This window comes from Limanda limanda, chromosome 12, assembly GCF_963576545.1.
Source record: "Limanda limanda chromosome 12, fLimLim1.1, whole genome shotgun sequence".
NCBI lineage: Eukaryota > Metazoa > Chordata > Actinopteri > Pleuronectiformes > Pleuronectidae > Limanda > Limanda limanda.
Window position 1 is genome coordinate 23369165 of NC_083647.1, and position 21718 is coordinate 23390882.

Genomic DNA, 21718 nt, shown 5'->3' on the forward strand with positions numbered 1-21718 from the left:
TTTGTACTTGTCCTGCAATACATCCTCAATTAGTGAAGGTTGTATTTTTAGTCTTTGTAAGAGAAACTCAAGAAAAGAAAACATAACATTAGAGAAAGGTCTGAAAAAGTCTTATTCCCGATCTGAGACCTAGTGTAAGAAGCCTGATACTTAGTTTAAGAACCACTCCGAGTTATGTCTGTTTATGAAAGTGAAGCTGCAGCGATGCAGGAGATGATGAGCTGAAAAAATCCAAAACAAATCGGATCATCTGTGCCTAGAATAAGTAAACTAGGGCTACGTTGTAGCACTTGCGGGCCCGAGCATCCGCATGTGAAGCCGGTTGCGGTCGGTGGAGAGAGAACGCTCGATGACCGAGCGCACGTCTCCGCGTTGCATGCGTTTATTGCACTGCGGCAAGGATAAACGCTTCACTTCCTGCGTCCGTCACGCGATGTCGATCCTATCCTGCTAATTGGTAGTCCGGAGCAGGTTGGATAATGCAGAGTGGAATTACAAAATACTTCCTGTTTCATGGCGAATCAGTAGGTGGCGCTATGACGTTGAGGAAATATTGACACATAGAGCTGTTCAGGCTTGGACTCTGATCATGTGACAGAAGTTTGGTAGTGATAGGACAATGCACAGTGGAGTTATGACAACATCGTGTCCTTCGCCATAGGAGAAAATGTTGTCATTGATGTGCAGCGAGGGATGATCCGTCGCCGCACATCACTGTTTACACGGTTTGAGGAAATGTCATAATGAGTTGACTGAGCTGTTTTGCACCCAGGAGCAGTTCATCAAAGTATAAAACACGTCACTTCCTGTAGCCAGCAGGTGGCGCTGTGATTTTAAGTCATGTTTTCTGTGTAGATGTCTTCAGGCCAGGACTCTTGTCTTACATGTCTAGTTTGGACCCGATTGGAACAAATATTCCAGAGATACAGAAGTTCGTGTTTTGATGGCGTGTAATCAAACTTTGATGCCACGCCACGGACACACGGTGTGATGAAATGTCCCTATAGATTTTTGTAGATGTCGGCCAATCGTACTGCGGGGCTGCCCTTTAAGGGGCACTAGTCAGTTATTTTGCCACGCCCATTCCTTAAAACCATCTGAATGTCTGCAGGGAGGGGGGGGGGGGCAAAATGGAAATGCAAGTCCTTGCAAGACGCAAATGCAAGACCGAAATACAATAGGGCCTCCGACCACTCGGTGCTCAGGTTCTTTCTTTCTGTCTTTACAAAGTGAGACCTAAATATGTGTGATAAAGGAAGGTCAGTGTTTGATTGACAGCTGATCTCTATGCGGAGCAGAAACGTCACCACGACCAACTTTGATCAACAAACATGGAGACAAAAGAAGTTAACAATTTACACACAGAATCTAAATCACTGCTTTTAATGACTCAAGTCTATTTGAGTTTACAGATCTCAGCTGTGGCTCTAATCCAACGAACCCTAATTCCAGCATAGAGAGGCTGAGTGAATGTGGTCTGGACTCTGTGGAGGAGAGTCATGTCAGAGACGCTGTAGAAGGACAGAACACCTGCACTGTGATCCAGGTACACTCCTACTCTGGAGGACACAGGACCTGTCACTGGAGTCCAGATGTTGTTGAAAAAAAAGCTATAACTGTTTCCATAACAATATAATGACCAAGATTTATCATTGAATCCAAAGAAACATTCATCTGATTTTCCTGCTCTGCTGATATTCTTGTATGTGACTGCTACACTAACTTCTCCCCACACCACCCCCACCTCCACCTCCCAGTAACAACGTCCAGTCAGACTCTCTTTACTCAGGACCTGATAATAATCAGTGAATCTGTCTGGGTGATTAGAATAATACTGATCTTCTCTCATACGTGTTACTTTTCGGTTTCCCTTAGATAATAACAGACGTCTGTTTGCTGTGTTTGGATCCAGTGTGATTTCCTGTGAATATTTTAAGAAGTCAGCTCTGGTCTTTGGCTCTGGTTGTCGCAGTAAAACATCCACTTGAGACACAATCTGTAAAATCTCTGTCTCTGTCTCACTCAGAATGTCCTGTAGTCGACCTCTGACCTGTGACACAGCTGCTGTCACGTCCTCAAAGTTCCTCAGAGGACGGATGCTGATGCTGGATGAGTGTGTAGATTCACTGAGTGGTGACAGTGAGGGGTAGTTGTGTAGAAACTGGTTGTGATCCTCTGTGTCTGAGAGCTGCTTCAGTTCATGGGCTTTCCTCTTCAGCTCAGTGATCTCCTGCTCCAGTCTCTCCTGAAGCTCTCTGACTCGACTCACTTCAGTTTCCTGCTGGGATCTGATCTGCTGCTCCACATCAGAGCTTCTTTTCTCCAGCAGACGGATCAGCTCAGTGAAGATCTCCTCACTGTCCTCTACTGCTTTATCAGCAGAGCCATTGACGGCCTTCTTCTCCTGTTGAAGCAGCTTCACGTCTTTCTCTGTGTCCTGGACTCTCTTCCGGATTGTTTGTCTCCTCAGCCCGAGCTCTCTCTGCCTCTTAGTTCTTTCTGCTGCACCTGACACTGTGTCGTGGCCTTTATGTTCCTCCACAGAGCAGAGATAACAGATACACTGCTGATCAGTGCGGCAGAACATCTTCATCACCTCGTTGTGACGAGAGCAGATGTTCTCCTGGAGCTTCTCCGAGGGCTCCACCAGCTTGTGCTTCTTAAATGAAGCTGACTGAATATGACGCTGGAGGTGTTTTTCACAATAAGAGGCCAAACAATTCAAACCGGACTTGAGAGCTTTCAGTTTTCTCCCAGTGCAGACATCACAGGCCACATCTTCAGGTCCAGCATAGCAGTGATCAGCAGGAGCAGCTCGGCGTCCAGTCTTCTTCAGCTCCTCCACTAAAGCAGCTAACATGGTGTTTTTCTCCAGGACAGGCTTCGGTGTGAAGGTCTGTCTACACTGAGGACAGCTGTAGCTTCCTCTCTCCTCCTCTTTGTCCCAGTGGGTGTTAATACAGCTCTTACAGTACCTGTGTCCACAGACAGTAGTCACCGGATCCTTCAGTAGATCCAGACAGATCGGACAGGAGAGTATTTGTCTGGCCAGGTGATTTTCTTGCTGCTCCATTTCAGCTGCTGCCAGAGGCTGTAGAACAGATTCACTTCCTCTGAACAGAAACAGATCTCTGCTCCTCCCTCTCTCGTTCACTGCCTCTTTTTCCCACGTTTTAACACACTATTGAAAAGAGCAACAGTTTGGTCTATCGCTATCGCTATCACTATACTAGACTAATGGATCTGTTCAGGTCAAAAACACTCTTTTCTCTCTTCAGATCTTATAAATCTCACCTTTACATCTAAGAAATCAAAGGATTCTAACATCACTGACACTGTGACATTGAAGGAAACTGACAACAAAGAATTATTTGCTAATGAATCCTTTGAAGTGTTCTTTTATATGTCCAGCTCATTTGAGCTGTATATTGTAAAGCAGCCAAGAGCAGTTCATCAAAGTTTAAAACATGTCACTTCCTGTAGCCAGCAGGTGGTGCTGTGATGATGAGTCAATATTGACATGGTTCGAATCAGGGGCGGGACTGTGAATGTGTGAATGAGGTTTGACGCTGAAAGAACGACGCACAGAGGAGTTATAATAATTCCCTTCTTTTGGCGAATCATCAAAATGTCACGCCACACCACGGTTACACCATGTGAGGAAATCATATATACCGAGCTAGTCAGTTATTTTGTCACGTCCATTTGTCACAGTCATCTTATGCCATTATCAATGTCTTGAGACACTTTTGACACAGTTTGACATGGCTGCAGTCAGTGATGAGGAGGAATACTTCCAAGTGTAAGATGTTCCAAAAACAAGACATTTCCTGTTGCCATCAGGGGGCGCTGTGATTTTAATTCAGAAATTCTGTGTAGATGTCATCAGGCCGGGACTCCTGTCTTCCATCTCTAGTTCTGAGATACAGAACATCGTGTAATCAAACTTTTACGCCATGCCACGATCACACTGTCTGATGAAAACTCGAATTTTAAGGTAGTTTATATCTCCATCTTGTTGTGACGACACTCATGTCCATATGAAGTTCATCTGACGAAAACCCTGGGACAAGAACGTCAAAGGAAACATTTGGAAAATCCAAAATGCCGGGCTTGCTGTTAGGTTTTTCACATTGCACCACTAGACTTTTTTTTGTGAAAATCAGTGAAAGCTAAGTGAGGGGCTTTTCCTTAGATGGCGCTGTTGAGCCATTTTGCCACGCCCATTTCAAATTACTCCAGAATACAATTACTTTTTGGGGTTTTGAATTTCCTGCAAACTTTGGTAAGAATTTGAGCGTCTAGGCCCTGGGAAAGCCCAAAAGGGAAATACGAATCCTTCGAAAAACAATAAGGCCTCCCACCGTAGGTGGTCGGGGCCCTAATTAAATAGTTGTGTGCACTTAGAACAGAATCACAACATCAAGCCTCGTTTGCAGAGAGCAGAGAGATTAGCTCGTTATGAAAAATTTGCTTGCCGGCGCATCATCAAGCCGTTTGTACGGCCTGGCTCCCAGCCTGCGGATCTGCCTTCAGCCATCACATGTGCACAGAAAGGCAACAGAAGGAGGATCCATTCGACAAATCCCTGTATTGACCCCCTGTGGCCGGAGCATCTGCTGTTTTCTACTTCGGCCAAAGACCTGAGTATCTATGTCAAAGACAGAAATAGTTCCACTGAGAAGGTCGGCTGTGGCATTACGTCACTTGATTTCTAAAAGTCTTGGCAGGTGGAGACTCGAGGTGTCTGTCACACGTTGGTGCCAGTTTGGTAGAAGTGCACTTGTGTCTTTGCTGCAGTATCAGTATTTGTCCTTTTACTGAATTGGACATAATCAATTAACCATCTTGCAGGTTCATATATAAAATAAACAGCAAATGTATTCCCTAAAAGTTTGGAGAACATGAGAAGAACCTCAAACGTATTCAATTTCATTTGGAAGGGATTTACTTCCAGTTTTTAACTCTAATTCTCTCAGACTGGAAGAAAGATGGACGACATGTCTCCACTTCCTCCCACTGTCCAGAAACAAAGCCAAAATGTCCTGAATGTGGAAGCTGCCGTCTTGTGTCTGGTCAACCGGCTGTCGTTCGAAACTTCGTGAAGTTACTGAGGTCTGCTGCTCGTCAGTGGGGATGAAACTTCACAGAGCTCTGAACTACAGCCGGTTCATCACTTGTTTGTTGTGACTTTTTAATTTTTAGTTTGCACCTGTTTTTTTCTATTTGCCTTTGTTTGCTGAATTTTCACGCGTGTTTTCTTAATTTGCTGTATTTTCTGTATTTGTGTGTGTTTTCATAATTTTCACGTGTGTTTTATATTTGCGTTTGTTGTCTTTATTTGCAAGTGTTTTCTTAATTTTGCTCTATTCTTTGTATTTGTGTGTGTTTTCTTAATTTGCGTGTGTTTTCTTAATTTGCAGTATCTTTTCTAGTTGCGTGTGTTTTCATAATTTGCATATGTGTTTTATATTTGCGTTTGTTGTCTTTATTTGCATGTGTTTTCTTAATTTTGCTCTAATCTTTGTATTTGTGAGTGTTTCCTATTTGCGTGTGTTTTATGTATTTGCCTGTGTTTTCTTAATTTGCGTGTGTTTTCTTAATTGTCTGTATTTTTTGTATTTGTGTGTGTTTTCTTAATTTGCAGTATTTTTTCTATTTGCGTGTGTTTTCTTAATTTGCCTGTGTTTTCTTAATTGTCTGTGTTTTCTTAATTGTCTGTATTTTTTGTATTTGTGTGTGTTTTCTTAATTTGCAGTATTTTTTCTAGTTGCCCGTGTATTATTAATTTACCCTAACCCCCATGTGGACCCTCAGTGAACTCCTCCACTTCCGTCTTTCCTCCGGAAGTCGCAGGGACACCAAACATGGACGTGAAGTCGCTGGTCCAAGACAGACCCGGGGTCCTGGTGCTCGGGGTCGGAGCCGCGGCTCTGGGCCTCGGGCTCGGGTTCAGGTTCCTGAGGAGGACCGAGGAGCTGGTTCGAGTGGGAGTCGTGTCCCAGCTGCTGCTGCACCCGCTGAAGTCCGGCAGAGCGATGTCTCTGTCCCTGGCCGAGTGTCTCCGCGGCGGGCTGAAGTTCGGACACATGCAGGACCGGTGAGTGAGACTCGATGTCCCGGGTCCAGCGGCTCCTCGGGCCCGCATGGACCGGAACCTGCACGTGAGAGACCGGGACAAAAACCGGGACAAAGAGTTCAAACCACTGAGCACGTGTTCACATCTGTATTCAACTCCAACCACGCACTGTGTTCAGTCACCTGCAGTGAAACTCTGATGGGGTTTACACGTCTTCTTTCTTTCAAAGTCATTTTGTCCAGAATAATACAATATAATAAATATTATTATTATTATTGTGTATATTTGAGACAAATTGGTCCCGAAAGATTTACAACATTTATGTACTTTTAATTTTATTTAGTTTCTCAACCATAAACTTTTTCAAACTGTTTAAAAAAAGTGCACATCCCAATTAAAAATAATTAAATGTATATATAAATAAATACATGTATATACTCATGTAATTAAAGAGAAATAAAGTGTATAATAATAATTATATATATATTATGTATAATATATAACTATATAGAAAAATATAATCTATGAACATAAATTGTGAAAATCTTTTGGGACCCAAAAGATTCTCACAATTTATATTCATAGATTTCATTTTTCTTATTATAGATAATAGCTTGTCAACTATACATTTATCTCATTCATAATAATCCACCATCTGTGATCCTTCAAATTTTTCAAAATGTTTTTCTGTTAAGCCTTCTGTAACTTTGTTTAGACAAGGGATAAAATATAAATATATATGATATAACTTTTTAGTTGACTTTTTTTTGGGGGGTGGGGGGGGGCTCTTTATCTATAACTCTGGTAATATCTGTTTCATCCTTACATTTAATAATTGCAGTAAAAATACTTCAAATCAAACAGGATCTTTTACTTGTTACACAAGTTTGTAAACTGGTTAAGAATCGATCTCTGTCTGATCTGGTTTTGAAGGCTCTAGAACTGTGGTCAGGATGGTTCATGCTTATAATTCTGATCTGCTTAAACTGCAGTTATACACCCACTGGTTGTTTTATTCAGCTTTCAATGGTAGTTTAACTTCACTGTGGTAACAAATGTGTCATCACTCAAGTTGTTTAAAGTTTTCACAGCTGCAGTTTGATTCCCAGATCAATTTCCAACCAGTGGCTCATAATTAAACAGTGATTTCTGCAGGAATGAGCTGTGTTCATCACACCTTTTCTTTTTAAATCCACTTACCTGTAACTGTGTCTCTCTTGTGATCGCTCCGAGTGGAGAAACGAGGGCGACCCACGCTTGTTGTGTTGGTTTGCAGACACTGGCTGGTGGTGACAGACGACGGTCACATGGTGACGGGTCGACAGCAGCCGTCTCTCGTCCTGGTGTCGCTGACCTGCGAGGGAGGTCAGCTTTGTTTGAACGGACCAAACATGGAGGAGCTGAGGTTCCCGGTCAATCAGCCTGACAACAACATTAAAGACTGCAGGTCAAATCCCCCACCCACTGTGTTCTCTGACCGACTCCTATTGGTGTTTTAGTATAAAAAATATGATTAATTGATGCTTAGATTCATTTTTCAGCCACAACATCTGCTTGTTTTGTCATCTTAGGATATTATACACAGTATTATTACAGAAGTGGATCATAAAAAATACTGTAACACTTTGAAATGGTGGATTTTAGCCCAGTGTGCACTTTGACTTGGTTATTCCTCCTTGTGTACTTCTGCCCCCGCTGTGTTCTCAGACTTGTGTAACGCTTCTTGTTGTTTTTTGTGCCGCAGAGTGTTTGGCAGTGACATCCAGGGCCGGGACTGTGGTGAAGAGGCGTCCCGCTGGCTCACCCGTTATCTGGGGGAGGAGAAAACCTTTCGCATGGTGCACTTTGAACCACAGATGAAGGGCAGGAGGTCGGTGGAGATCGAGCCTCTTTTCCCACAGTGTGAGGTAGTGACTTAGAGCGTTAATCATGTTGTGTGCTCGAGCTCCCTCTGCATTCAAATCTCAAATATTGACATTTGTGATATTATCCAGCAGGTGGCGTACCCAGATGTGGGCCCTGTGATGCTGCTGTCCGAGGCCTCGGTGAAGGATCTCAGCAGCAGGCTGGAGAAGGACGTCACGGTCGACCGCTTCCGCCCGAACATCGTGATAAGCGGCTGCGAGGCCTTCGAGGAGGTGCGAGCTTCATCTTTACATCTGCAAACGCGACCCTGACTGTTCCTGGTTTCAGGAACAAAGATAAAACCAGAGATAAGATGTTAAGATCAGAACCACAAAACGTGTGGTTTTCCCCTCCTGTCTGAAATCATTTCAGTTCTTTACGTCTGACTAATACTTCGCCCTTTTCAGCCTGAGCAGCAGCGTCGACTAAATTTATCTCCGACTCCCCAAAAAAACTTCCAACACCAGCTGCTCTGCTTTTTATAGGATGCATGGGAAGAGATCCAGATTGGCAGCGTGCGGCTGCAGCGCGTCATGTCATGTGGAAGGTAACGTCACAATCACTTCATCTAACCAGCATCGAATCCAACGCTGCAGAGGTTTGGGGTTCGATTCCCCCGGATGTAAATGACATCACTGACTCTACTGTCAGTTAAAGGGTCTGTTTGATGTTGAAATGCATGTGTCTGTTGTCTTCTGTTGCTCCAGGTGCATTTTCACCACAGTCGACCCTGAAACTGGAATAATCAACAGGAAAGAGCCTCTGGAAACACTGAAAAGGTAAAGATTTAACTCACTTTATTAAGGGAAGGAACTTCCTCTCTGCTCAATGTGGCTTCTTTTAATAAGAAGAAGATAAGATGATGCACATGTGTATTTCTGTTAATGGAGGGAAACGTGAGTGAGGAAAGTGAGTGAACTCATTGAGTTATAACTAGAAACTAACAAACAAGCACAAGAAGAAGAAAACATGACCTCCTCTGCAGAGGTAATTAAAAGGCTCCTGGTTTGAAAGCTGTGTTTGTGGTGAAAAGCTTCCATTGCTTCACGTTTTGTTATTTCTCTCATTTGTTATCATATTAAAATCTTTTCAATAGAGTTTGTTCTGTCAAATTGAGCCAAATGTAAACTGCTCTTGTTCTCTCAAGAAAATCTGCTATTTTATTTCCTATATCTTATAATCGTACATTTCTCTGAGCTCATCCCGGTGATTCTTTTCCGCAGCTACCGTCAGTGCAAACCGTCCGAGAAGCACATCTACAAGTCGGCTCCGCTGTTCGGGCAGCTGCACACCGTGAAGAAGACGGGGATCCTGCAGGTCGGAGATGTCGTGTACAAGATCCGCCGCTGAGACAGCGAGGAAGAGGAAGAAGAGGGGAGTGAACGGTCCATCCAATCACTGCCGAGTCACTGTCTCACCAGGAAATAGCACTTAGGTTAAGACAGTACCAATGATAAGCAAGAAGAATTAATATGTTTAAAATGAGGCTGTGACCAACAAGAGCACTTCAAAATAACACTGATGATCAAGTAGTGTTTTTAAACTGGGTTGTTGTGTAACACTACTAGAACCCGGAAGGAGAATATTTTTGCACATTTAGTAAATCATTACACTTTTGCACATGCTGCCATTTGGGAGAAAATGAAATTGTCTTTTGCTGATTTAAGTGTGAACTAAACTTTATCGCTAAATAAACAGGAATTATATCAACATGCTGATCTGATTATTTTTAAATGATCAGTTTCTTAGAACACGTTTTTCTAAATGTTGTAGTATGGATGTTGATTTTTTTCCAATATGTTAGGAAGCAAATAAAGTGATTTTTTAAAAATTGAGCTTTTTTTTTTTTTTTTCCATATATGTTTATTAGTTTTCCAAGAGGTAATACAACACAAAACAAAACAAAAACAAGACAAACATTTGGCTCACACACATATTCAAATCCATACAGGCAGAAGATTCAGGGGTCACGTCCTATACAAGTAAGAAAAAAATAGAAAACATAAATAAAAGTAAATCAATTAAATGGTAAAACAGAGTGCCTCTTTTGAGGCAGAGCATTCTGAGCTATGATACAAGCCCTCTTGTGAGAATGGTGGAAACATTCAGACCAACATATGACAGAAGGGTTCCCAAGTTTTACGAAAGACCTCATCATTGCTGTGAAGTTTACATGTCAAATGGTCCAACACAACATATTCAAATACAACCCTTTGCCACTGAGCCTTAGATGGAGCTTTATCTGTGATCCAATTCAAAACTTTCAACACTTTCTAGCACAAAAAGCAAGTTTCTGATAAAGTCTTCTTTTAAATTTGTCAGTGATGGACATGTCAGATATACCAAGTAGCAGGTATAAAGGGTTATTATTACTGTTAATAGAGAGAATCTTATTCATTTCCTGCCCTATGACCTGCCAAAACTGCTGTATTTTTCTACAATCCCACAAACAATGTGTCAGACCACCAGATTCTATCTTACACTTGGGGCACAGTGGAGATGTATTAGGGTTGTATTTATGACGTTGAGAGAGAGATATGAACCCTGTGTAGGAGCTTCAGTTGCATAGCTCTCACTCGGTTACAGACATTCAGTATTTTAGCACTTTTTCAAGCATCATTCCAGTCATCATCTGTTATCCTAACATTAAGTTCCCTTTCCCATAAGCCCTTCAGAGAGGAGGTGTTTGTGATGTTATACTCCTTAAGGATATTATAGAATAGGCTAATAGAACTGCCAGATTTTTGCAAAAAGAGCTGTCTCTCTAGGCGTGAGATATCCTGACACTGAAGGATTGAGGTATCCTTCGTGACAAAATCTCTCACTTGCAAATATCGAAAGAAATCCTGTTTTGGAATATCATATTTCGTTTTCAACTGACTAAAAGACATCATGGTAGAGCCTTCCAATAGTTTGTGTAAAGTAGATATTCTTTTATTTTCCCAAATCCGAAAGTTATTGTCCATTAGTCCAGGGGGAATGTCAGGATTGTCACATATTGGAGTGAATACAGATGTGAATCGAGATCTGCCCTCTAATTTTCTAATGGCATAGCATGCCTTAACTGTGGAGATTGTAATAGGGTTAGTACAAGCAGACTTCAAAAATGTATTTTTCCTAATAAACAGAAGATTAACCAAAGGGTGTTTAGGCATTGATCTTTCTACATCCAACCAGAGAGACGTGGACTTATTATGCACCCAGTCAGCTATGATGCGCAAATGAACACTAAGCTGACATTTTCTAATGTCCGGGAGATCGAGACCCCCCTCTGAGGATGGAAGACATAGCGGAGCTATTTTCAGGCGTGCTTTCTTCTTAGACCATATAAAGGAGCTAAACCAACTATTTAACTGTTTGATAGTCTTATGGAGGAACATGACTGGGATCATTTGTATGGGGTAAAGTAGCCCAGGGAGAACGTTAATTTTTAGAAGTTCGACACGGCCTAAGCAGGAAATTGGGAGGGTATTCCATCTTTCTAGGTCTAGCCTTATACGCTCAAACATGGGTGGGAAATTTGCTTTGTATAGCTGTTCAAACGAGGGTGTTACACGTATTCCCAAATAGACAAACCCTTCTGGCGACCATTTAAACGGGAAGGGAGATGGGGTTTAAGGCATCTGTTTCAGAGAGCCTAATGGCATCACTTCCGATTTATTAAAATTATATATTAATGGTCTCAATAAGGGTTGGAATAGATACCTCAGGTTCAGTCAAAACGATCAAGACGTCGTCAGCATAAAGAGTAATCTTGTGTTGTCTAGTGGCCAAGGTGAGACCATGTATGTTTTCATTTATCCTGATAGCCTCAGCAAGTGGCTCAATTGCTAAGGCAAAGAGCAGGGGTGACAGAGGACACCCCTGCCTTGTACCTCTAAAAATTTGAAAGTTAGACGATTGCAACCCATTGGTAAGCACTGCAGACAGGGGATTTGTATAAAGTAACTTTATCCAGTTTATAAAATTTTCACTCAGGCCAAATTTGTGTAATGTAAAAAACAGGTATGGCATCTCTACGCGATCGAACGCCTTCTCAGCGTGCAGAGAAAGCACTACACCATTCAAAGACTGCTGTTGAAAAACCTGAATTGTGTTTAATAATCTGCGCATAATATTGTATGAATTGCGACCTTTAATGAATCCAGTTTGGTCATCATTTATAAAAATAGGGAGTAAGCCTTCTAGTCTTGTTGCTAGTATTTTGGAGAGGAGTTTCAAATCAGTATTCAATAGGGAGATAGGCCTGTATGACGCACAGTCTTCGGGGATTTGACCTTTTTTTAAAATTAGAGAGATGTGCGCTCCTCTCAAAGACTGGCAAAACGCCTCTCTTAAAAGAGTCATTAAACATATTTAGAAGTGGGTCAATCAGTAAATCACAGAACTCTTTGTAGAATTCACTACTGAATCCGTCTGGACCTGGGGCTTTACCAGACTGTAACCCTTTAATAGCATTGAGTACCTCCTTCTTAGATATAGGAGCTTCAAGAGATGCTTTCTGGTCCTCAGATAAGCTAGGAAGGGTAAGAGAGGAGAAAAAATTGTTCATTTTTTCTGTTGTATCAGTTTGTAGTTCAGATTCACTGCATAAATTATTATTTTTTTTTAGAAAATTACATAATTATTCATGAGTATGCAGTGTCATATCTACTTCTCTGACGTTTATAACAAACCAGACCGTTTCAAAATCGGTTGAAAATTGAGCAAGTTATGGTTATTTACCACTACCAACACAATGTTATGGGTGAGCGAGCTGCCTCTAGCAAGATGGCCGCCATGTGGTGACATCTAGTCTTTACATATGTCTATGGTCATATCTACATCTTTACATCGTGGTGACGTCCGGTTCCGTCGAACGAGACATGTCTTTATATATGTCTATGGACAGAACCGCGGTCCTGGTGCTCGGGGTCGGAGCCGCGGCTCTGGGCCTCGGGCTCGGGTTCGGGTTCAGGTTCCTGAGGAGGACCGAGGAGCTGGTTCGAGTGGGGGTCGTGTCCCAGCTGCTGCTGCACCCGCTGAAGTCCGGCAGAGCGATGTCTCTGTCCCTGGCCGAGTGTCTCCGCGGCGGGCTGAAGTTCGGACACATGCAGGACCGGTGAGTGAGACTCGAAACCCCGGGTCCAGCGGCTCCTCGGTCCCCCATGGACCGGAACCTGCACGTGAGAGACCGGGACAAAAACTGGGACAAAGAGTTCAAACCACTGAGCACGTGTCCACATGTGTATTCAACTCCAACCACTGTGTTCAGTCACCTGCAGTGAAACTCTGATGGGGTTTACACGTCTTCTTTCAAAGTCATTTTGTCCAGAATAGTACAATATAATAAATATTATTATTATTATTGTGTATATTAGAGCCATATTGGTCCTAAAAGATCTGCAAAATGTATGTACTTTTAATTTTATTTAGTTTCTCAACCATGAACTATAACTTTTTCAAAACTGTTTAAAAAACCCAATTAAAAATAATTATATGTATATATAAATACATATAATTAAAGATAAATAAAGTGTATAATAATAATTATATATATATTATGTATAATATATAACTATATAGAAAAATGTAATCTATGAACATAAATTGTGAAAAGTTTCACAATTTATATTCATAGATTACATTTTTCTTATTATAGATAATAGCTTGTCAACCATACATTTATGACATTCATAATAATCCACCAACTGTGATCCTTCAAATTTTTCAAAATGTTTTTCTGTTAAACCTTCTGTAACTTTGTTTAGAAAAGAGATAAAATATAAATATATATGATATAACTTTTAAGTTAACTTTTTTTGGGGGGGGGGGGCTCTCTAACTATAGCTCTGTTTCATCCTTACATTTGATAATTGCAGTAAAAATACTTATAATCAAACAGGATCTTTTACTTGTTACACAAGTTTGTAAACTGGTTAAGAATCGATCTCTGTCTGATCTGGTTTTGAAGGCTCTAGAACTGTGGTCAGGATGGTTCATGCTTATAATTCTGATCTGCTTAAACTGCAGTTATACACCCACTGGTTGATTTATTCAGCATTCAATGGTAATTTAACTTCACTGTGGTAACAAATGTGTCATCACTCAAGTTGTTTAAAGTCTTCACAGCAACAGTTTGATTCCCAGATCAATTTCCAACCAGTGGCTTATAATTATACAGTGATTTCTGCAGGAATGAAGGCCGGAGCATGCTTCTGCGTTTTCACGGGCCCGGAAGCGCAAGAGCCCTGCCAGGCCCCCCTACGTGCTATCGTAGCCCTTCTTACGTCCTTACGTGTGTCGGCCAATTTTTCTAACTAGACGGCAAAGCCCCGCAAGCGTCACCCACGCGCAAGGGCTGTGATTGGTCTGCTAACGACATCATTTCCGGAGTCGCATTTCCGGTTCATGCCCGGAAACCACGGAAGATTTAGAAGAACGAATATGGACCAAATAGAAGAGCACTTGGCAGAAGAGATCCGAAACTATGTCCACTAGTATAAGCCGTCACTGACCGGCAGATTTTTCCGCCAGAAAAAGGCTCTGAGGAGCCGCCGTGGTGAATAAATCTCTCTTCTTCGTGCCACACACGAAGAAGAACCGACTTCGACAAAAAACATTACTCCGTCTAGTGTTCTGGCGGGGAATTGCATGGCAACACGCGCAACGGTTGGAGAACCATGAATGACGAGTCCTGCGTTACAACTGCGTGCCTGCGGGCCCCTGACAACGCAGAAGCATGCTCCGGCCTTGAGCTGTGTTCATCACACCTTTTCTTTTTAAATCCACTTAACTGTGTCTCTCTTGTGATCGCTCCGAGTGGAGAAACGAGGGCGACCCACGCTTGTTGTGTTGGTTTGCAGACACTGGCTGGTGGTGACAGACGACGGTCACATGGTGACGGGCCGACAGCAGCCGTCTCTCGTCCTCGTGTCTCTGACCTGCGAGGGAGGTCAGGTTTGTTTGAACGGACCAAACATGGAGGAGCTGAGGTTCCCGGTCAATCAGCCTGACAACAACATTAAAGACTGCAGGTCAAATCCCCCACCCACTGTGTTCTCTGACCGACTCCTATTGGTGTTTTAGTATAAAAAATATGATTAATTGATGCTTAGATTAATTTTTCAGCCACAACATCTGCTTGTTTGGCATCTAAGGATATTATACACAGTATTATTACAGAAGTGGATCATAAAAATTCTGTAAAAACTTTGAAATGGTGGATTTTAGCCCAGTGTGCACTTTGACTCGGTTAGTCCTCCTTGTGTACCTCTGCCCCCGCTGTGTTCTCAGACTTGTGTAATAGTGATGTGTCGGTCGTGAACGATTCGTTCACTATGAACAAATCCTTACAAGGACTCGGGAGTAACGAGTCCTCTCAATGAGAGATTTGTTCATTTCTTGTGGCCGCGCATTGGGACTGTTCCATAGGCTCAGTCAAGGAAGCAGAAATTATTCGTTCATTTCCCGACTGGGTCTTCGGGTACGAGTCTTTGGATCATTTTACACGTGACCTGCATTGGCTCAGTAGAGGAGCGCTGCAGCTGTAGCGAGGGACGTTCACTGTCTCCCGGAGAAATGAACACTCTCGTGTTTTTAGTATAGAAAGAGTGAATTATATTCGTTCACAAGTCATACAGACTGGTTTTGTTATTTTCACTTTACATTAACACTTACAGTTTAGTGCAGTGTAATTGTTTGCCGTGATAATTAAATGCCAGTATGATAATAAATGACAATTTCAAACCATACAAACTGTAATGTTGTACTGTATTTAATAGGTTTACTTAAAAAAATATGATCTGCAGTAAACTGTAAGTGTAAATAACAAAACCAGTCATTATGACATGTGAACGAATATAATTCACTCTTTCTATACTAAAAACACAGAGTGTTAATTTCTCCGGGAGACAGTGAACGTCCCTCGCTCCAGCGCTCCTCTACTGAGCCAATGCAGGTCACGTGATAAATTATCCAAAGACTCGTACCCGAAGACCCAGTAGGGAAGTGAACGAATCATTTCTGCTTCCTTGACTGAGCCTATGGAACAGTCCCGTTGCGCAGCCCCCCCCCCCCCCCCCCCCGTTGAAATGAACGAGTGACTCGAAAAAAGATTTGTTCCTTTTACTGAACGAGATTCAAAGAACAGGGTCGGTAAAAAGATCCGAACTTCCCATCACTATTGTGTAACGCTTCTTGTTGTTTTTTTGTGCCGCAGAGTGCTTGGCGGTGACATCCAGGGCCGGGACTGTGGTGAAGAGGCGTCCCGCTGGCTCACCCGTTATCTGGGGGAGGAGAAAACCTTTCGCATGGTGCACTTTGAACCGCAGATGAAGGGCAGGAGGTCGGTGGAGATCGAGCCTCTTTTCCCACAGTGTGAGGTAGTGACTTAAGGCCAATTTATGCCTCTACGTCTTTTCTAAAACGGATAGATAAGACCGCCCTATCCGTCATGGAACGCCCTCTCCGAGCGCCTCGGAGAGCTTTTCGTGCACCTCTGATTTTTCTAACTGTCCGTGTTTATTTCGGAGACCCAACGGACAGACCTTGGCTGTGATTGGTCCGCGAACGACATCATTTCCGTATGACGTCATTTCCGTATTTCACATTTCCGGACCTCAAACTTCCTGCTTCCTTCCCTGTGTCACAAAAACCCAAACACAACTATGATTCTACGATTAATGTGACGTGTGTGTTAAGCCAGCGGAGTTGTCCAGCTGACGGTGGCTCGTTACAGCACTGACGGTCACATACGGTTATAACGAGCTTTCATAACGGCGCTAGCGTGCTAGGCTAGCGGGCTAGCCACCATGCTAACTGCGGTGCTAACGGTGCAAAAACCCGCCGTCACGACTTTACTTCCACTTCTGTCTGGACACTGTTTCTACAATAACGTCAGGTTAGAAGCAAACACTGGATAGTAGTAGTTAGTTAGTGTCGGGAGTCCCTGCTGACTGTGTGTGGAAGCTGGGGGAAAGCTAGCTGGCAGGGGAGCTAGCTAGCTCCGTGTAGCCTCAAGCAGATGCAAGCTGTGGAATCAGCAACACAGTTCGGAAACAAGACCGGGGAACCACTGCGCTAAGAAACGATAACATCAGCCTTTTGACCCGCTGGGTGTCACTTTATTTAGTTCTGTTAGTTGCCATGGGCAGCAGTGATAGTTGACTTTGTGGAACTTTCTCCCATCTCCCTACTGCATCTCTGGAGCTCAGCCATAGTGATCTTTGGGTTCTTCTTACCTCTCTCACCAAGGCTCTTCTCCCACGATTGCTCAGTTTAGCTGGACGGCCAGGTCTAGGAAGAGTTCTGGTCGTCCCAAACTTCTTCCATTTAAGGATTATGGAGGCCACTGTGCTCTGAGGAACCTTGAGTGCTGCAGAAATTCTTTTGTAACCTTGGCCAGATCTGTGCCTTGCCACAATTCTGTCTCTGAGCTCCTTGGGCAGTTCCTTCCACCTCATGATTCTCATTTGTTCTGACATGCACTGTTAGCTGTATGGTCTTATATAGACAGGTGTGTGCCTTTCCTAATCAAGTCCAATCAGTTTAATTAAACACAGCTGGACTCCAATGAAGGAGTAGAACCATCTCAAGGAGGATCAGAAGAAATGGACGGCATGTGAGTTAAATATGAGTGTCACAGCAAAGGGTCTGAATACTTATGACCATGTGATATTTCAGCTTTTCTTTTTTAATAAATTTGCAAACATTTCTACATTTCTGTTTTTTTCTGTCAAGATGGGGTGCTGGGTGTACATTAATGAGAAATAAAATGAACTTTTTTGATTTTTGCAAATTTGCTGCAATGAAACAAAGAGGGAAATATTCAAAGGGGTCTAAATACTTTCCGTACCCACTGTACATCTTGCATACAACACTGAGCTATTAAAGTAATTCACAGATTCATGTTTTTATTTTTAACATACATGTAGAAGAGACAGTGAATCCTCAAGCTGTCTGTGGATAGCACACATACTCCCACATTAGTGAGATGCCGGACCCTGATGGGTAGCACACAACTTATCTAATCTTGGATGGATGGAGGTTGTCAGGCAGAGGGTCAAATCAGCCTCACAATATGCTGGATGCATGTTAATGTGTATTGAAAGACATTTAAATTCTTGAAAAAAAAAAAAATTATAAAAAATTTAAAAAATTGTCTAATCAACCAAAGATTTTGCGACCCCCCTGCAGTACCTCCGCGGACCCCCTAGGGGTCGCGGACCCCCTGTTGAAGACCTCTGACTTAGAGTGTTAATCATGGGAGAATACAACCCTCCTCGTCTGTTGTGTGCTCGAGCTCCCTCTGCATTCAAATCTTAATTATTGACATTTGTGATATTATCCAGCAGGTGGCGTACCTAGATGTGGGCCCTGTGATGCTGCTGTCCGAGGCCTCAGTGAAGGATCTCAGCAGCAGGCTGGAGAAGGACGTCACGGTCGAACGCTTCCGCCCGAACATCGTGATAAGCGGCTGCGAGGCCTTCGAGGAGGTGCGAGGTTCATCTTTACATCTGCAAACGCGACTCTGACTGTTCCTGGTTTCAGGAACAAAGATAAAACCAGAGATAAGATGTTAAAATAAGATCAGAACCACAAAACGTGTGGTTTTCCCCTCCTGTCTGAAATCATTTCAGTTCTTTAAGTCTGACTAATACTTCGCCCTTTTCAGCCTGAGCAGCAGCGTCGACTAAATTTATCTCCGACTCCCCAAAAAAACTTCCAACACCATCTGCTCTGCTTTTTATAGGACTCATGGGAAGAGATCCAGATTGGCAGCGTGCGGCTGCAGCGCGTCATGTCATGTGGAAGGTAACGTCACAATCACTTCATCTAACCAGCATCGAATCCAACGCTGCAGAGGTTTGGGGTTCGATTCCCCCGGATTTAAATGACATCACTCACTCTACCGTCAGTTAAAGGGTCTGTTTGATGTTGAAATGCATGTGTCTGTTGTCTTCTGTTGCTCCAGGTGCATTTTCACCACAGTCGACCCTGAAACTGGAATAATCAACAGGAAAGAGCCTCTGGAAACACTGAAAAGGTAAAGATTTAACTCACTTTAATTAAGGGAAGGTACATATGTTTAATATGTTGGTCCTGAAAATTTCCTCTCTGCTCAATGTGGCTTCTTTTAATAATAAGAAGAAGATGAGATGATGCACATGTGTATTTCTGTTAATGGAGGGAAACTGTGGAATTCTGAAAATGTTACTAAAATATTATTAAATTAAAGAAAGTGAGTGAACTCATTGAGTTATAACTAGAAACTAACAAACAAGCACAAGCAGAAGAAAACATGACCTCCTCTGAGGTAATTAAAAGGCTCCTGGTTTGAAAGCTCTGTTTGTGGTGAAAAGCTTCCATCACTTCATGTTTTGTTATTTCTCTCATTTGTCATCATATTAAAATCTCTTCAATAGAGTTTGTTCTGTCAAATTGATCCAAATGTAAACTGCTCTTTTTCTCTTAAGAAAATCTGCTATTTTATTTCCTATATCTTATAATCGTACATTTCTCTGAGCTCATCCCGGTGACGATTCTTTTCCGCAGCTACCGTCAGTGCAAACCGTCCGAGAAGCACATCTACAAGTCGGAGCCGCTGTTCGGGCAGCTGCACACCGTGAAGAAGACGGGGATCCTGCAGGTCGGAGATGTCGTGTACAAGATCCGCCGCTGAGACAGCGAGGAAGAGGATGAGGAGGGGAGCGCACGGTCGGCCCAGTCACTGCCGAGTCACTGTGGCACCAGGAAATAGCACTTAGGTAAAGAAAGTACCAATGATAAGCAAGAAGAATTAATATGTTTTAAACGAGGCTGTGACCAACGAGTGCAGTTCAAAATAACACTGATGATCAAGTAGTGTTTTTAAACTGGGTTGTTGTGTAACACTACTAGAACCCGGAAGGAGAATATTTTTGCACATTTAGTAAATCATGACACATTTGCACATGCTGCCATTTGTAAGAAAAATGAAATTGTCTTTTGCTGATTTAAGTAAATCTAAACTAAACTTTATCGCTAACTAAACAGGAATTATATCAACAGGCTGATTTGATTATTTTTAAATGATCAGTTTCTTAGAACACGTTTTTCTAAATGTTGTAATATGGATGTTGATTTTTTTCCAATATGTTTGGAAGCAAATAAAGTGATTTTTAAAATGGTGCTTCTTGTTGTGACTGTTTTAAAAGTTGCTGAATAACATCAGAAGTGAGTCATCTCCTCTGTTCCCGACACTTTTGAAAATACCTGTGACTCGTCAGTTAATAGACAACCTGCACATCGCTGTTAGTGTTTTGAAGGTTAAAGTTTAATGTGTCAATGATTCCCACATAAAGGAAGTGACAGATGGAGAGTTAGGGTTTGTTATTGGTGATCCACAGGATAGCCACTAGGGGGCGATATCCCTTCACTTAAATAGCAAAGATTGAATGAAGATAGGGTTCTTGATATTTTTATACAGATTTTATAGAGATACTACAAACAGTCAACAACAACATAATATTAATAAAGCATTAACATTAGAAACTTTTAAAATACATAAAGTATGCATTCAAATTATAAAACTTAGTTGTCTTACTTAGAGAAAATACAAATATTGTGGCGGACTGGCAAAGAATGTGAGATGCAGTTTAAACTATTCTTTCTCAAACTCCTGTTATGGATTAAAATGTTTTTATTCATCCATGTGTGAATAGGATTGATGTAGGAGCCGGAGGTTTTTATGTATTTTTAAGATGTGGTTTCAATCATCAACCTCAATGCAGCAGCCGCTGTGTCTCTTTTTTTACGATATCAGTATTGCATATTTATGTCCGAGAGGTTTTCTCGGCTGAGTTCCATGTTTCAAACTCCTGTATTAAACCAGAGCTCAGCAGACATGCGGTCAGTCACAGTTCATCATATCTATGCTGAGAGTAAGTTGTGGGATGGTGCGACATTTCTCATAAAGCTGAGAGGGGTCTCCTCCGGCGATGACATCAAAGCATTGACCCCCAGTGGAGCAAATGAATATACAAAAATGTACTCAAGTAAAAGTACAAGTACCACAATAACTTTTCCACTTGAGTAAAAGAAAGCAAGTATTTTTAATTATATTTAAAGTAAAAGGTGCAGGGTCTATTATCACCTGCCTGCTCTGATTCCCTGCTTGATATTAGTTACTTTAAAAATCATACTAAAAAAAACAACGTGAACATGTATCACAATGCTTTGGAAAAATGTAGTGGAGAAGAAATTACAGATATTGTATAAATATACTTAAGTAAAGTACAGATACATACAAAATCTAGGGGAAGTACAGTAACAAAGTAAATGTACTTAGAATAGGTATTGAGTATTCATTAGAACACAGAACATTCCACGTACTGAACAGCAGGCTACTTACTCACAGTGCGTAGTATTGCAGTCATTTCAGACCCTGTGTAATTCAGGGTCTCCAGCCCACTTGATTACACGTCCTGTTTCTGACTCAGCTGTTCTGCCTCTCTGTGATGCATTGTGTGTAAATGTTTCTTATTTTCTCACAGCACTAGTATAGTATAGTAAAGTAGGATTATAGTATAGTAGTATAGTATAAATGTGTTCCTCCACCATGCACACAGAGCTGGATTCTGATTTCAGAGTATGGTCTGTTCGTTAAGGGCCCAAATGAAGAGGGGCTAGTGAAGTTGGTTGCAGTTGATTTTAATAAGAGAGTATTTCAGATGGTACAGTAATGTAATATATTCTCTATATATACGTTTACAG

At 42.0% G+C, this 21718-nt stretch overlaps 3 protein-coding genes across 3 annotated transcripts; 2 read left to right on the plus strand and 1 right to left on the minus strand.

Annotated features, from left to right (window-relative positions):
* Positions 1–1396: 1396 nt before the first annotated feature.
* LOC133015925 (tripartite motif-containing protein 16-like) lies at positions 1397–3353 on the minus strand. The gene has a single exon (XM_061083214.1). It carries the CDS (start codon positions 3071–3073, stop codon positions 1397–1399), a length of 1677 nt encoding a protein of 558 aa, XP_060939197.1. The 5' UTR covers positions 3074–3353.
* A 2504-nt stretch (positions 3354–5857) lies between these two features.
* LOC133015868 (mitochondrial amidoxime-reducing component 1-like) lies at positions 5858–9759 on the plus strand. The gene is made up of 7 exons (XM_061083154.1): positions 5858–6100; positions 7356–7526; positions 7824–7986; positions 8074–8217; positions 8470–8531; positions 8692–8763; positions 9208–9759. Exons 1-7 carry the CDS (start codon positions 5868–5870, stop codon positions 9332–9334), a joined length of 972 nt encoding a protein of 323 aa, XP_060939137.1. The 5' UTR covers positions 5858–5867; the 3' UTR covers positions 9335–9759.
* Positions 9760–12763: 3004 nt separating this feature from the next.
* LOC133015512 (mitochondrial amidoxime-reducing component 1-like) lies at positions 12764–20100 on the plus strand. The gene is made up of 7 exons (XM_061082735.1): positions 12764–13085; positions 14830–15000; positions 16185–16347; positions 18316–18459; positions 18717–18778; positions 18939–19010; positions 19520–20100. The coding sequence occupies exons 1-7, from the start codon at positions 12850–12852 to the stop codon at positions 19644–19646; spliced, it is 975 nt and encodes a 324-aa protein (XP_060938718.1). The 5' UTR covers positions 12764–12849; the 3' UTR covers positions 19647–20100.
* The last annotated feature ends 1618 nt before the right edge of the window (positions 20101–21718 follow it).